Raw genomic sequence first — 16731 nt, 5'->3', positions numbered from 1 at the left:
CCTTCAACAATGTGTAATAATGAAGGCAGGGTTGCTCTAGAGATAGGTGCAAATTTGATTGTCATTTCAGTTCAAATTAATTAATTTTTAAAAAATAAATCTGTAACACAAATGTCCAAACGTCTACATAAACAAAATGGAAATAACTTAAAAAAGAAAAAAGAAAATGTGGAAGAAACCAAAGCTGGCACCATCTAGACCCAGGTAGGGATGTACGAATCCCTTACCTTGTGTCCGCGGGGGGGGGGGGTCTGCCGGGGGGGGGAGGCGATCCGTTCCTCCCCCCCGGAATCCTCACTGGCCGACTCTGTTCCACCAGCGATACAGCCGCCATTGCCGTCCGTACCACTGCTGGGCGGAAACAGGAAGTGATCTGGATGCAAATGGCCATTTGCGTCCCTGCTTTTTCACGTGATAGGCTATGCAACTATCTACGCAAATTCAAACTCAAAGCCTATCACAAAAAAATACAGGGTCGCAAACGGTGTTGCAGATACCATTTGCACCTAGATCACTTCCCTAACGGAGCTACTGGGAGGGAGGATTCGGTCTGCGTGGGTCCGGGAGGCGGAGGTGAGTACATCCGTTCCACCATGGACTCTGGGGGGGGGGGAATTCAATGGAATTCGGCTTCATTTGAGTCCGTGGTGGATTCCGAGGAGATCCCTAAGGCCCAAGACACTGAGTGCTTAGCTCTTAAAGTGTGGGTTTGGATCCCTGTGTATTCAAACATGCTTATTGGGCTGAATTACGGTTACCACCTCTTTGTGTTTACTCTGACATGCTCCTCATCTTTAACAACTACATGAATGGTAGGCAGGTACAATATGGTCCTCTCCAAACTGAAAATAGCTGTGCCTATTGCATTGGCCAATGCAGATGAGTGAGAATTTTGTTTCAGTTCATTGTTGGATAAGTATTGACCAAGACTTGAAAGTTTCTTAACATTTCAGGCAGAAAGAACTTGAGAAATTAAAAAAAGAAAAGAAAAAAAAAGAAAAAATCTAATGTGGAAGAAAGTACAACTAGGAATGTTAGAGAAATCTGCTGCAGATTCAAATGAAGCAGGATTACTTGAAATCCAGCCTCAGGAATCTGTGGCAGATTGGCCCCACTTACCTCCTCTCCTCGAGGATTCCGCGTGAGACAGCATGGCTGCCTCCACGCCAATTGCCATTTTTTTTTAAAACAGGCGATCGGCGGGATGTCCCCATAGACTTATACACAAAATATACACAAAATAGACCCATGAATCTTGCATATAAGTCTATGTGTCCATAGGCCTATATGCAAGATTCATGGCTCTGTTTTGCATATAAGCCCATGGGGACATCCTGTCAATCACCTTAAAAAAAAAAAAAGAAAAGTCATGAATCTTGCATATAAGTCTATGGGGACATCCTGCTGATCACTTCTTCTTTTTTTTATGGCAATCGGCACGGAGGCAAAGGGCTCCGGTTGCAGGTAAGCAGTGGCCCTCAGTTCTGCGGAATCCTCACGGAGCGGAGCAGCTCCATGAGGATTCCGGGGGGGAGTAACGGACCGCCTCCCCCCCACACAGATTCCCCACCAGAACAGATGGTGGGGAATCCATACATCCCTAAGCACAACTGACAGATTCAGCCATCCCTAGATTACTCATACAATGACCTGACCCAAGACCCCACTCCCCTCACATTTGGCATGGAAAGAACCATGAGGGCTGCTTCTCCAAGGTCAGAAAAGTGACCTCAGAGGAGGAAGAAAGGGGCCATTCAGGTGGGCAGGGAGGGGAGGCGACCAGAGAGGGCAGGATACATCAGGATGAAAAGCCCGTCTAACAAAAAAACAGGAGGTTGGAGGGCAGGGAGCCGAAGATCAGATCTGCTGCTCTTCCTGCCCTGCCAGCTTCAGCCTGGTAGGACATCGGGATTTCAGAAGCCCCTGAGTGTGGGGGCTGCTGAGTGGAAAGGGCACAGCCCATAGGATTACACCCTAAGGGCAGTGGAGGCTGGTGGCTCATATTTCATGGAGCTGTGAATCTGCTCTGATTTTTAGTCAGAACCAGTCAGATCTCTAAAGGAGCTGTCCAAAGGGCTGGACCCTATCTGCAAAAAATATTTTCAGCACCCTGAATAGCTCCTTTAGTGTTCTGACTGGTTCTGACTGAAACCTAGAGTGGATGTACAGCCCCACTGAAACAGGAGCCACCAGCCTCCATTGCCTAGGGGTGCCATATGCAGACAAAGCATGTCCCTATATTAATCTATGAGATGTTGGACGTTACACATGTTAATATGCTATGGCCATCAGAGGGACAGGAAGCAAGCAACAGTGAGGCACTCTTGCTCATGCATGGATACCGTTTCATCTGAGAGCCTCCCACCCTACCATCTACCAGCTGCCATGGTTGAGACCGTCCAAGGGAAAGGAAGCAGCAGCCCACTTGTCATTGTGCTTAGATTCAGCTCCATGACCTGTTGGATCACTACATGCTGAAGTTTCTAACTAAGAAACTGTGCCTGGATTTGCTTGCATTCCTCCTCCCTCCCAATCCCTTTTCCTTATGTGCTGTTTTGGTCATAAGCCTGTGGGCAGGTGCTGAGTGATTTTCTGTCTTTGTAAGCCTCTCTGGGATACTTTCTGGTAGAAAAGTGGGATGAAAAATGCAAGAAATAACTGCAAATTCAACTTCCTTTTTATTGCCTGAAAACACATTTTAAACTGAAATCTCTTACTGGTTGACCTTGAAATGACGTGGCAGGGAAGAATATATGTTGCTCTTCTGAATGTGTCACATCAACAATAGTTATTGCAGATGGAATTATACAAACAACATCTTGGGGAAGAAGAAGAAAATGAGCACAACCCAGGCTTCCCACGCACTAAAAGGAAATTCAATGACAATAGTTTCTCTGTTTTGTTAAAAAGGAACAAAAGGAGAGAGAGGGAGGGAGGGAGGAAGGGAGAAAGCACTTGTCAGATAATAAAAAATCCATTTTTATATGTTAGAAAAATATGCAAAAGGAAAACTGCCACTAGGGAATAGAAACAATGAACTGAAGGCAGCATATTTGGAAGGGATGTTTCATGGAGAAACAATGGAGATGAGTTTCTCCATGAAACACTCCCCTCCCACATCTTTACAGATGACAATAGAGACATCATTTGTATCCTCATTTCAAGCATTGCTTCCTTCCGCTATTGCACATGGTTCAAGCTTAGGGATGTATGAGAAATTCATTTCAGTTAATTTTTATCAGGATTTACCCACTTTGCACCTCCAGGATTGAACACAGACTCTGACACAATCTGTGGTTGAAGTCCGTACATTTCCAAGCTTGCAATGTGATTTGCAGACCAAACAAAAATGTGGTCAACAGCATGCATTCATTTGAAAACTCTGGGTGACAAAATGGGTAGTTTTGAAAAATACACACAAATACACTTTCATCAATGGGAGAAGAAAGTGTACATTTCAAAGATGTGTAGAACTGATGTGTATTTGCGAGCGGAGATGGGTCAAAGGAGAGTCAGACAACAAGGCTTGGGTTGAAAATTGGGCCACATTTATTGAAATATCTGCAAAGGGGAACCTAGGACGGGCATCTGACTGTGCCAGCGACTAGCTGGTACTTCTCGGGTGAAAGCACACCCAGCCTGAGGGGTGGCATCGATCTCGCCACCCCTCCAGACTGCCCCTTCTGGGGGAGGTAGACCTTCCGGTGTCACCCCCAACCCGGTGCCGCACAACACCTGGGTGAGTGAGGAGGGTTGGTCTCCCAGGCAACCCTTATCCCCCCACCGAGCCGCACAACCCATTCGGGGGGCCTCAGGAGTCACCTGTCACCATAAGGTGCCTCTGCATGCACACCATCCCTAATCCCTTTCTGCTTTTGCCCATCCTAGCTGCCACAAAAATGTAACCTATGGGAGATTGGACTGTATTCGCCTACTGGATGCACCCTAGCCCTGATAACAGTGTGAAGTAGGCAAAAAGACACACAGTAAAAGGCCAATTTTAACTGTGAGCCAAAAATTCCTACATGGCTCCCAAAAGGGCAACCGGCATAAGCCCACACTGCTTAAGGGAGGCTGGGAGGGAGCCGCGAGAGCGAGAGAGCTGGTTTGGAGGGGGCGCAGAGCTTAAGAGGGCTCTGCCGACTCCTGCCCTGCTTGGTGGTGCCATGGGGGGCACCCAATAGGCAGCAGCCACCTCTTCTCACCCCACCCGCACGCAATGTCCCCCGCTTTTGCCAGACAAGCTGGCGCCAGGGTTAGGGCACATTTGGAAAAATACACATGAACATATGCAAAGATTTTCATGTGAAAAGGAAAGGAAAAACAAGAATAACAAAGCTCACAATCTGATATGGACTCTAGTCAGAACAAGCTTCAAGATGGAATTTTTTAAAAGAATTTTGGTGAGCTTGAGTTTTGCTGATTTGCATATCCACATTCAAGTGCCTTCACCACCTGCTGTCTGATGCATTCGCTAACACCTCAGTAGCCTACCTTCCACTGATTCGAAAGCCAAGAGGGCTATTGCCATTTTACTAAAGATGTACTGGGGAGGGGGGGGGGATACAGAAGGGTAGCCATGTTACTCTCTTGGGGCAAACCAAACAAACAAAGGACTCAGGACATTGTCTGGGGTTTTAGTGTTCATGCTCAAGTATTTAAATGCATGTACAACATAATTTAGTTCCTTCCTGCCAAACAGATGGAAAATACTGAGTTCTCATGCAGACCAATGATGGGTATGGATGGGTGAGAATTTATTTGGTTCATTTTTTTATAAGAACATAGCAAAATGCACACATTTCTTCATGAACAGGACAGAAAAATTCTTTTAAAAATAAAATAAAATGTGAATATGGGAGAAACAGAAACAGAGAGGTTCATACATCCAGGCTCCAGCAAGTACAACATGGCCCTCTCCATATTAGTTATGCCTATTGAGTGGTATAGATAGATGAGAATCTAACTACATCAGATCAATTCTAGGAGGGGAGAATCTGAGGTTTAAAAAAAGAGAGAGAGACTTGTCCTACAAACAAGTATTCTGACCATGCTTGTCTAACATTTGCATTGAAAACTGAAGCAAGGGCCACTTGAAATGTCATGTGTAGAAATGCCCTGGGAATATATAGGAAACTTTATTTTAATTGATTTATTTTAGAATAAAATGTAGTCTCTCCAAATGCTGGAACTGGCTAATAATCATTAAAACATCCTGCAATGAAATTATATAAATTCAAAATATGATTTTTTAAACACACACACACATGCCTAAAAAGTGAGATCAGCATCCTGAATTACAGTATGAATTGTACAGTTTGCAGATTTTCAGCAAAGGGAATCCTCACTGGAAGTGAGAGATCAGGGAATTCATTGCCACCAAAGGTATCACCATCCCATCAAAACTTAACACCTACCTGAACTTTATTTAACCTTCAAGGCAGCAAAACATTACATAATATACATGAGATATGAGTGTGAACTGGCAAAATGTGACCTGATGAAATCTGTGCTCCTCTGTGAACATCCTATGAAGTTTTAATACTCATGATGAAACATTCAAATGCAAAAGCTGCAAAACCGTGTAAACTCTGTTTACTACCATCAGACTCTGAATATTAATTTCACCTCTATAAACTTGAACTATAGAAATTAGGTTAACACAAAGGCCAGACCAAAATGTTTGCTGTTACTTGCATTAATGGATTCGGAATATATACATTTAAAACACTGACACTAAGCTATACATAAGGAGACAGGTGGATACCTCATACATTTGTGAATTCTCTGGTGTTCCAAGTGTTGAGGGTCAAATCCTATTGTAAGAGGTTTTGTGCCTTCTTCCAGAGGTAGGAATGTTTATGATCTCAAAAACTGGATTCTGTGTGTGCTTGTTTAGATGTTCTCCTTCTACTTGGACCCAAGATTGCCTAAGGCCCAGTCAATATATAGCAATGTCTTTGGACTAGAGTAGTGGTGGGGAACATGTGGCCCTCCAGATGTTGTTGGAGTGCAAATCCCATCAGCCCTAGCCAGCATATTTGATGGTAAGGGGTAAAGGAAGTTGCAGTCCAACAACAACAGGAGGGCCAGATATTACCTATCCCTGGACTACAGGTTGGCAGTCTCCCAATTATTCCTCCCTTTCCATGGCATTGCTTTACACAACCAGTTGCAGACAAAGGAGAGGACCCTATTCTGTAGTTGGAAAGGACATACACAGGAGCACTCAAGGACTCTAGGCTTCAGACTGGGCTCTCCCTATTGCCCTCCATTTATAAATTATGGGGACAGTCTGGAGGCCCAACCTGTTCGGTTAGCTTGAGCTCAGCTCAAGGTTCTGAGGGGAGGTAGTCTGAAGTAGTTGCACTTATTAGAAGGGTGAGGCAGAGTCAAGTCCAGCTGTGCAGGATGGCAAAGCCAGGCCAGGCATGGGTTTGACAGGAACCTAGACAGATCTATTCTGACTGAAACTCATGCAGGAAGAGCTGTTGCCCAGTGTGGCAACAGCACACACTCAGCAACATGCAGATATCTTCTGAGGCTTTATTAAGGGCTGGCTGATCTGGGCCTTCTGTTAACTCTATCCCCTCTGAGGAGCTTTCTGTCTCTTAAAGGACCCTTGCCTGATTTTGCAGCCACTGCCATGAGGGGAGTGAGGATTACATCAGAAGTGTATTCCCTCTGAGTCTAAAGAGTCTAGGGACTGGCGAACAACCATGGCTCAAGCTCTCCAAAATTCTCCAAACATCAGCTCTCTGGCCTTCTCTCCTTAATTTGTGCACACCTTCATGATCGCTGTTCATTTTGCTTGAACTGGAAAATTGCGCAAAACAAACAGCTATCAAATGTGAAAGTTGCGCAACCAATTCCGATTTGGGGGCAATTTTCCAACATTGTGCAAATTTCCCTCATAGTTGATGGGTGATTTAAAATGTGTGCATTTTGAGAAAGTTGTGCATTTTTAAAGTGCATGTTTTTTGGACATGATGAAAGCAAGTTTGGGAATTTGCAAACATTTTTTTTAAGAGAAAATGTGCTCCTGTTCACATTTGGGATTGGGGATGGGACATTGTCAGTGATTTTCAAACTGAAATGTACTTTTGATACATCCCTAGAAGAGTCCAGTGAAGCCATGTCCTTTGGCCAGAAGGTCCCAGGGTGACAGACAATGGCTCCCTGGATGAGGCCTCCTCCACTTTGGTGTCCTCCTCTGAGCCAGAGGTGAGATCAAGACCAGCGAGCATAACACAAACTAGTCCCATACCAGAATGAAGCACAGTGGGCACTTGGTGGGTGTCCACCCATTTCTAAGTATAATACAGTACTGGGTTCATATTTCTACAGCCACCACACTCACAGGATTGGCTTGTGCAACATCAACATCTATTGGCCCAGTCCACCTTTCTCAAGGATCAAATGAGATATGCATTTCCATGCCTTTTGCATGGGAAAAATAAAGTTCACAAATATAAGGACACCAACTTTACAGATGAATGAGAGAAAAAAAGATAAACAGGAGAATGTATGCTTTCTATATGAGCAATATGTTGTTGTTGCTATTGTTGCTGCTGTAGTTTTGTTTGCTTTTCAAGGTGTTGATCAGTGTGTGTGTGTGTGTACATGTGCGCACGTGCGCGCACACACACACACACACACTCAGATTAAAAACAAATCCACTACCCATTCTGGAACCAGAACGTTATACTGATGCTTTTAGATGTGGCTTTATTAGCATCCAGACCATCTTAGCCATATAGAAAATAGATGAATTTACCTTTCTTTTATATTTTAGTTGAGACCTTTCTTCCCACCTATTGGCACTCAGCACAGACAATAAAACTGGAATGCAAAATTATCTCAGCCATGTTCATTTCTGAGCCTTTCCATTGGGATAAAAAAAGTTTACTATATGTATAAACTGTCTACTTCTACATTGCTATCCAAATTGGCCAGATAATTAAATCACATGAGCACAAGACCGACAAAGAGATTAATGTGCAATAGTGAACATGCATATCTGAAATTAATACATCAAAATAAATGACACCTTACAGAGAACATAGGACAATTCTTCTAAGAGCAAGGAGACAAAGTTGATTTACTCCATTCATCAAGAGACAAGACAGCTCTAGACACCATGTACCTTTTCCCCAAGGTTATTATAGAAAGTCAGGTTAACATTTAGTGAGATTTCAGTATGTTTCAAAAGTAACATTTGTGATGTACACGATTTTGCTAGGTCATGTTTCATGTATAGCCTTCTAGGCAGAAAAACACTTGATATTGCCTGGAATCACGGGATTTCAGAACAAAACAATTACAAGTGCCTTAATCAGAGCAGTGTGAGCCCAACACAGATCTGAGCTAAAGGTTCAGGAGACGTTTTGGCTTGAAATGTGGTAGTGTGAACAAAACTGGAAGCTAAGAAGCTGAAATAATTATTTGTTTCCCTCTGCACTGTAGAAGATATAGGGAAGATACAATGATTTCACATTTTCAGGAAGGGAGTCTGATGAACTGTAGCAAACAGTGGTGATCAAAGATGAAATTCTAGGCCTTATTTAATGTATTGTTTCAGTTTAATGTGTGTGTGTGTGTGTGTGTGTGTGTATAAGTGTATACTGCCTGGATAAGTTAAAAGTATTTTAAAACAAATCTAAATAATTCATGTAGTCTGGTCCTCTCAGTTTAAAAATCTCTGTGTTTGCTTTGTTGATGCATTTTATGTGTACTTATGATTTTAGGGTACTATGTTGAATTTTACATTTTAAAATGTTTTTTATGTTTGTTGACTGTATGACTGTTGACTGAGACTGCTTCTTATTAGGTGGCAACATACACATTACATAAATAAAATGAATATTGACCAATTAAACATAAACAAATATGGTATCCACCTGAAAGTCCTTATATAACTGTCAGGATTCCCTTTGCCCCTGCTGAAAATTTCAAAAGCCAAAACAAAACACAGACAAAAGGCTTCAATCCATGGCTTTTAATTCACTTACTTCATTGGGTCATACAGATGCAAATTGTCAGTGACTCACAGACTACAAAGGAAATGCCTTCAGGGAGTTAAAAAGAAAGCTATGAAAGTTGACCACTGTTTCAAGAAAAGGCAGGCTACTGTCCTAACTTAAGGGGTGGGGTGGGGATCTCCTTCTCTCTCGTGAGGCCTCTAAGCACCGCTGTTCACACTGGGCCAATAGGGCAGACCATCTAAGCTCCGCCCCTGCCATCTCTCTCTTGGCCCTGCATCTGTGCCTGGTGTCTAAGAATTCAGGCTCTCCAAGCCCCACCTCTCCCTGTTTGCTATCTCTCACAGGGGTGTGTGAAGAGAGGCCCTCTCCATCCAGCTGGGCCTTTGAAACCTGCAGAGTCTGTGTCTCCATCTCTGGAGAAGCCTGGGAAACTTCCTCCCACACATCTTGCAATTCTTCTTCAGAGTCTGAGCTACTGTGCCACTCCCTGTGCTCAGAGGCAACCCTGACAATCACTGAACTGAAGTAATACTGAACTAAAACTAAATCATGGCTGCTCCATGTGTTTGCAAAGCACAGTCTGAAAAGTGTGCCCAAGGATCTCTTGCAATGCTTCAGAGGACACCATTTTTGACTCAAATGCAGCAAGTACCGACGATGCAGCATGCAACCTATGGCTGAATGCTTTCAACCGTTTCCATTCCCTTATTGCTCAAAGGGTTCACTTTGCCCCAAATTCTACTCTTCATGCTTTCCAATTTAACTTCTGGGCAGAGCAATCCTGATTCCTGGCCTGGCCTGATGGGGAGATCCACAGTGGAACCACTACTGCCCCTCCCAACTTTGTCAGAACACAAGTAGCCAGGGTGGGAAGGGTAGGAGAGTGGGGCAGGGGTTGCTGCCCCCCCCTTTTCTGGCCAGTTGCAGTCATTTCTCCAATCCTGATCCTGGGTACTCACTGGGAAATGTGGGGGACTTTGTGGGCTTTGGATCAAGGAGATCCTAAACTGCCCCCACTCCAGCACTGCCTGAACTCTGGCATGCCTCCTTTCAGGGCCTTCAGCCGCCTACTGCCAGAGGGCAGTAGCCCTATGCACACACATTTTCTGCAGGTGTAACTAAGGATTCAGGAAGGATAGAACACCCTCCCCTACAACAGACCTTTTCTCCACTGCTGGAAGTAACCTCTATGACATCCTAATCTTGTCTAGCCAGATGATCTGGGGGTCAGGAATGAAGGAAACTGCCTCGCAAAACCATTGGTGGGTTAGGATTGTGCTTTAAAAGTTAAAACTTGATTTTGGAATTAGTAAGTGCACAGCTTGCCACAGTTTTCAAGTTCTTCTTGTTTTTAAACAGGTTACCAATGTGTAACAGTGCATATGCAAGTTAATGACGAGAAAGGATTTTTGTTGTGACTGGCATGATTGCATAAAGAATCGTTTTTTGCACTGCATTGGAATCAATGTCCATATGTGCTGGTGCATATGAGAGAGAAAAGAAAAGAAAAAGAATACCTGAAAATTTCAGCAAACTGCATATGTGCTACTGCCTGAATAAAACCCAGAAAAGAAAAGAAAAAAAAGCTGAAGAAAAGCAGATGGCAAATGTATCAGTAGCACTCCATAAATGAGATCAAGTAATCTAGAGTCCTCAAAATGTAGAATATAAAAAGAATATAACTCCATATTCTTCCTAGTGGTGGGAATCTATTTAGCTTCATCAAGTGAAGAAACCAAGCTGATGAGTCTATGCATAAGGAGCAAGAAGTAAATTAGTGATCATTTTACCCTTAACACATGGAAAGCGTACCCCAAAATCAAGCAGCAAAGCAATATTCATGTGTGGAATTATTCTGAATTGTTCAGTTTCAATTATTGTGTTACTTGTTTTCCTTAATTGGAACAAACAAATGGATATGGTTCTGAAAATTGACTGTAAAACCAAAAATAATTATCAGGAATATTAGCTAGTGGAACTCAACAAGAGGAGGAATGAGTTTGCTATCTCGCTCTGTTTTACGCTAATCATAGTTATGATCTATGTTACTGACATTTATCACATTGAGATAAGGGGGGGAAAGTCCACCGCGTAAAATACACAAGATCATCCCCAGCATGACCCTCAGATGACCTTCACTGATACGAAATAATAAGAAACAACAACAACAAGAATGCCTCAACTTTAATGAATTCCTACCTTATTCACTGCACAATCATCCATGACAATTCCTTTTTGAAACAGGACTTCTCCGGAGAGCTGAGAAGACAATGGCAAGGAAACAATATACAGCTCTATTATTATTTTGTTCAAACTCTGCAGTCCATCTAGGAACAAGACATTTAAGATAATTTGTGTGTGTGCATGTGCGCATAGACATGTGCATGTACGCGCACACGCACACACACACACACACACATTGGAGGCTGGTGGCTCTGATTTTGATGGGGCTGTCAATCCATTCTGAGTGTCAATCAGAACCAGCCAGAATTCTAAAGGAAATGTCCAAGGTGCTGAATCCATTTGGGGAACAGGGTTTAGCACTTTGGATGGCTTCTTTAGAGTTCTGGTTGGTTATGTGACTGAACCCCAGCAGCCCCACCGAAATTGGAGCCACCAGGCTCTCTCTCTCTCTCAACAAATAGACATTGTTGCCATCCTACAAATAGCATCTCACTGTACTTTGGTATTCTTTTGATGTTTCTAAATTCAGATTTATGGGGTGAGATTTAGGGGTAAAATATGTCTGTCTGTCTGTCTGTCTGTCTCTGTCTCTCACTCTCTCTCTTGCTCTGTGTGTGTGTGTATGTGTGTGTACATAAATTTCTCTAGATTCTTATTAGCCCATAGTTCAACATAATTCATCATAGTTCAACATAGCACTTTTGTCTCTGGCAACTAAAGGTGTGACCCTCCACACCTGCTGACAATGACAAGTGCACACACTGTTCTCTTTACTCCTCCCATGCCAGCTAACCACTCCAGCTATCACCTTAAATGGGAAGCACATCTTAATCCCGCATCCCAGGGAGTGATCCAGTAGCCTCGGCCCCTCCCTACAGCCAAGTGCAGTGTTTCTTTGCGGCCTAGCACATAGGAGAGGGAAGTAGGGATGTATGAGAATTTCATGTCAGTTCAAAAATCACTTGAAAATGCCCTGTTCTCAACCCCAAATGCTAACACAAACAAGAGTGCATGTTCCCTGAAAATACCTGCCAATTTCCGAACTAGCATTTGCATTCACAAATTGTGCAGTTGAAAATTCACAACTTTCTCAAAGTGCACACCTTTCTCAAAGTGCACAATTTTCCCCATTCAAACAATCTGAAAAAAAAAAAAAACAGGTTGCTGACAACAATGGGAGCAAGCCAAATCAAGATCTGAAGTCAAGCCTGGGGAATTTCAGTAAGCTCAAGCATCCCTGGTTCTCCCATCCCTAGAATTGGATTGCACTACAACCTTTATGCAAATTCTTTTGAAAAGTGTTCCTAATTAGCAGGGCTCCCCCCCCCACACACACACAACACTATCTTGCACTAAATGATAATAAAAAAATCGAACTCAGCAAAATTCTTTATGACAGCTATAAAAAAGTTCTTCACTATTGAAAATAGGGACGAGTGGAAAATGCCTTTTTCTGGTCTATACCACTTTTTCAATGTTTTCATCATCATTCCATTCCATTTTTCTTTTAATCTGTGATCAAAACATCCAAAACATATGCAATGAGCATCAAATTTAACATTAGTTTTTATTAACCCAAGTCCAACCACCATCAACTAGAAACATCTGGGAGAACTATTGTCTCCCTCTTGGGCAATATCACTCTGTCTTGATGCTGGTCTGTGCCTTTCGCCATCTGTTCACCTTAAAGGTTGGCCAAGAGGCTACCTGCCTACCTCTTCCCACCCCTGCTAGTCAGCTTTAGTTAGGGCAAAGCCTCCAAGGCCCCTGGACTGCTCCCTTCTCACATCTCCTTGAGCTGACTGGCAATGAGAGAAAGCTTGGGCCAACAACTCTTCATCCAGGTGCCTCAGGCTGCTCAACAGGTTAGCCTCTCCTCCCTGCCCTCCCTCCATGGCTGCACTGCTTTCCAGTTGTGACCAGGAAATGGGTCCAGACCAATAATAAAAAAAAGCCCTTATCTGTCTGAATACTAGAGAATAGGTGAAAATGAAGTATTCCCAAAATACCAATCAGGACCCCACCCCAAAAGACGCTATGACTCAGCCTTCAAAGAGTGACTAGCTAATTCCATGCTGTTGCATTGGGATCAGAGAGTCTTCCACAAGCTCCAAGAAGCCATGGAAGAGGATCAGTTTGCCATGCAGTTATTTAGGGCCAAATCCTATGCATGTTAAGACAGAAACAACTCCTACAACTGCTGGCTGGATGAGGGAATGCTGGGAGGCAGAGTACTCTTTTGTGTCTAAGCATGTATAGGTTTCTGCCCTTCAGTCATTTTTGCTCCACCCTCTTGAGTAGGGATGCTGGAGAAATTTGAGTAAGGAAGTTCGAAAGTCACTTACCTTTTGCGGATTATGTTGAGGGGGGGGGAGGCATTCTGTCCCTCCACCCAGAATCCTCGATGGGGGGGAAGCGCTCCGTTCCTCCCCCCCGGAATCCTCCGCGGCCGGCTGTGCTCTGCGGCAGCTCCACGGAGCAGCTGGCCAGGCCCAGCCAGGCCAGAGCCGTCCGCAGCCGGATTTCCGTCCGCAGCCAGAAAAAAAAACAAAAACCTGCGTAAGCAAATGGCGGCAGCTATGGCTGCCACTATTTGCATTCCTTATTTTTGCCATCTTAATCTACGTAAATATTTACGTAGGCTAAAACGCCGAATCAAAAAGGGACGCAAACAGCGCCCGCTACGCTATTTGCATTTCCCTTTATTTTCGCCGTCATAGTCTACGTAAATATTTACATAGATTAAGATGGCAAAAATAAGGAACACAAATGGCAGCGGCCGTAGCCGACGCCATTTGCGTACACGGGTTTTTTGTTTTTTTTTAAACCCACCCAACCATGATAGGCTACATAAAGATTTACGTAGCCTATCACGTCGTGTTTTTTTAAAAAAACCTAGCCATGATAGGCTACATAAATCTTTATGTAGCCTATCACATCTTTTTTTTTTTTTACAAGCCTGGAAATGGCAGCGGTGGCAGCCAGTCGGAAGACCAGCCGCCGCAGCCGCAGCCGCCGCCGCCGCCGCCCAGAAGATCCGCCACAGGTAAGTCTCATCCTGGGGAGGATCCGTGGGGGGGCGGGGGGGCAGGCCGTTCCACCACGAAGTTCGGGAGGCCGAATGCACTGGCATTCGGCCTCATCAAGATCCATGACAGAATTCTCTGACATCCCTAAATTTGAGACAGATTAAAATGAGCTTGGATTTCAAAGAATCTGACCTGTGGAATCTGCTGTGGAGCGACCCGCTCAGGCCCTGCAGAGTCCATGGACTTTTGAATTATTATTTTTTTACTTTCCTGAAATTTACATATACTAGGGATGTACAAATCCCCCTTACCTTTGTTTCACCGGGGGTTGGCCGCGGGGGGAGGCAATCTGTTCGTCCCCCCAGAATCTTTTATGGGGGGGAGGCGATCCGTTCCTCCCCCCTAGAATCCTGCCTGGCCAGCTCTGCTCCGCAGTGAGTCTGTGGAGCTGCCAGCCGGGCCGATCCACAGCAGAGCCTCCATCCACTGCCTGGCTGCTGTGGACACAAATGGCATCCGATACACAGGACGCCATTCGTGGCCACACAGCGGAGCAGCAGACAGCAGTGTCCGGATCTGGACCCGTTGGAGGCAGGTAGGATCTGGTCCGCGGGGACTTCGCGGGGTGGCAGGGGGGAGCAGTCTGTTCTGCCACGGACTCACTGGAGTCCATGGCAGAATTCTCTGCTATCCCTAGCATATACATCCGTAGAAAAATACATAAGTTTCTACTGAGGAAACATAGAATGGAATAGGGGACAATACACTAAATGTTACATACTGGGGTAAATTATGTAAATATTTAAGTTAATACTTCCATAAATATTTACGTAATTATTTCCGTATTTTTCTGCATGATAAAAAACAAATATTTGCACCCGTCTGTGGGCGAATGATGGAATGAAAGGCACCAGACAATCTGCAAAACACAGACAGAGTGGATTTTACACAGTCTTTACATCCCTACCCTTGAGCCAAAAAGACTCTCAGATCACCTTACATACAATCAATAAAACAAGACAGTCCCTACCCACAGGGTTGCAACCTAAAAGGCACAATATAAAAGGGAAGGGGGATACAGAGGGAAGAGGAAAAAAGCAAACTCAGGCACCAATTCCTAAAGTTAAATTGGAATGGAAACTGTTCAGGAAAGGAGTCTGGTGAACTTGGACTTTCATAGGAATGGGAAAACATGTCCAGTTCAAGTTTATCGAGTTCCCTTGATTTTTTTTCTCAAAGTTTAATCTCATTTGCATTCCTGAATACAAAATCTTTTTGTTCTTGTTTGTTTCCAATCATGAAAAATGCACATTTTTGAAAGTGCACAATTTTCCCCAGTTAAAAAATTAGGGGTGGATGAAAGTCACTTACCTGTCCTCGAAGATTTCCCGCGGTGGGGGGGAGGCACTTCGTTGCTCCCCCCGCGAAGTTCAGGCCGGGGGGGGAGGCTTCCCACCTCGCCCGGCCGAAATTCAGGCCGGGGAGGAGGCGCCTCGCCTCGCCCGGCCGCGAACTAAACAGTTAAAAAACAAAACAAAACACCCCCGTGATAGGCTACGTGACGATTAACGTAGCCTATCACGGCTAGATCTGCAAAGTCAGCCGTGATAGGCTACGTAAATTGCCACGTAGCCTATCACGGGTGACATTAAAAAAAAAAAAAAAAGCGCGTACGCAAATGGCGGCCCCCATAGGGAGCCGCCATTCGCGTTCCTTATTTGGTTGCTGTAGTCTACGTAAATGTTTACATAGACTACGGCGAAAATAAGGGCAACTCAAATAGCGGGGGGTGTGTGGAGAATTTCTCCCCGAAACTTGTTCGGGGGGCTGAACATGTTGGCACTCGGCCCCCCGAAGTTTTGGGGAGAAATTCTCTGCCATCCCTATAAAAAATACAAATTTCCCCCCATAAGCTAACAAATGAAAATGCAGATTTGGGGTGGGTGTATTTGTACAAATCCACACTTTTGAACATGAACATAAGTGAGAAATTGCAAAAAATCCTGAGAATTGTATCCCTGCTTGTTGTGTCCATGTTCAGGGTTGAGAATGGGACATGTTTTGCATGATCTACAAACAGGAACAAAATTCTCATACATCCCTACTCTTTCGGCAGAGCTGATAGAATGGCCCTGCTTCCCATCCCATCTCCTTCTACTGAAGCCTTATAATAGAAGGCTTCCCATCTGTTCATTTTCCATTTCCGGGCCCGCCGCCGGGAGGGACATTCGCCAAAGGTAAGTCCCATTCTGGGGGGGGGGCGGGGGGGACGGAGAATTTCACCGCCAATTTTGGGGGGCCGAATGCATTGGCACTCGGCCCCCTGAAGATTGGGGGAGAAATTCTCTGCCATCCCTAGCCCTGGCCAAAAAAAAAAAAAAAGGAAAAGGGGAAGGAAAAGGGGAAGGGGAAGGGGAAGGGAAGGCATATCTGGCCTTGGAAATAAAATGCCCTAGAATCATGTAAGGGATCTCAAAGTTTATCTAGCCCAACTCCCTGCCAATGCAGGGAATCCACTGCTGTAGCATCCCTGA

The 16731-nt window shown here is 44.4% G+C and overlaps 1 protein-coding gene across 1 annotated transcript in view; it reads right to left on the bottom strand.

Moving 5' to 3' along the window:
* The window catches only part of LRRTM4 (leucine rich repeat transmembrane neuronal 4), a 762107-nt gene that overhangs the window by 346922 nt on the left and 398454 nt on the right, over nucleotides 1–16731 (bottom strand). The window contains exon 2 of the mRNA XM_084808179.1: nucleotides 11184–11243. Coding sequence (XP_084664305.1) covers nucleotides 11184–11243 — 60 coding nt within the window. The remainder of the gene's footprint in view (nucleotides 1–11183; nucleotides 11244–16731) is intronic.

This window comes from Heloderma suspectum, chromosome 6, assembly GCF_057233095.1.
Source record: "Heloderma suspectum isolate Gila_16-S chromosome 6, 16-S_ref, whole genome shotgun sequence".
NCBI classification, from domain to species: domain Eukaryota; kingdom Metazoa; phylum Chordata; class Lepidosauria; order Squamata; family Helodermatidae; genus Heloderma; species Heloderma suspectum.
The sequence above is the reverse complement of the archived record's forward strand: the minus strand, read 5'-3'. Positions and strand labels throughout refer to the sequence as shown.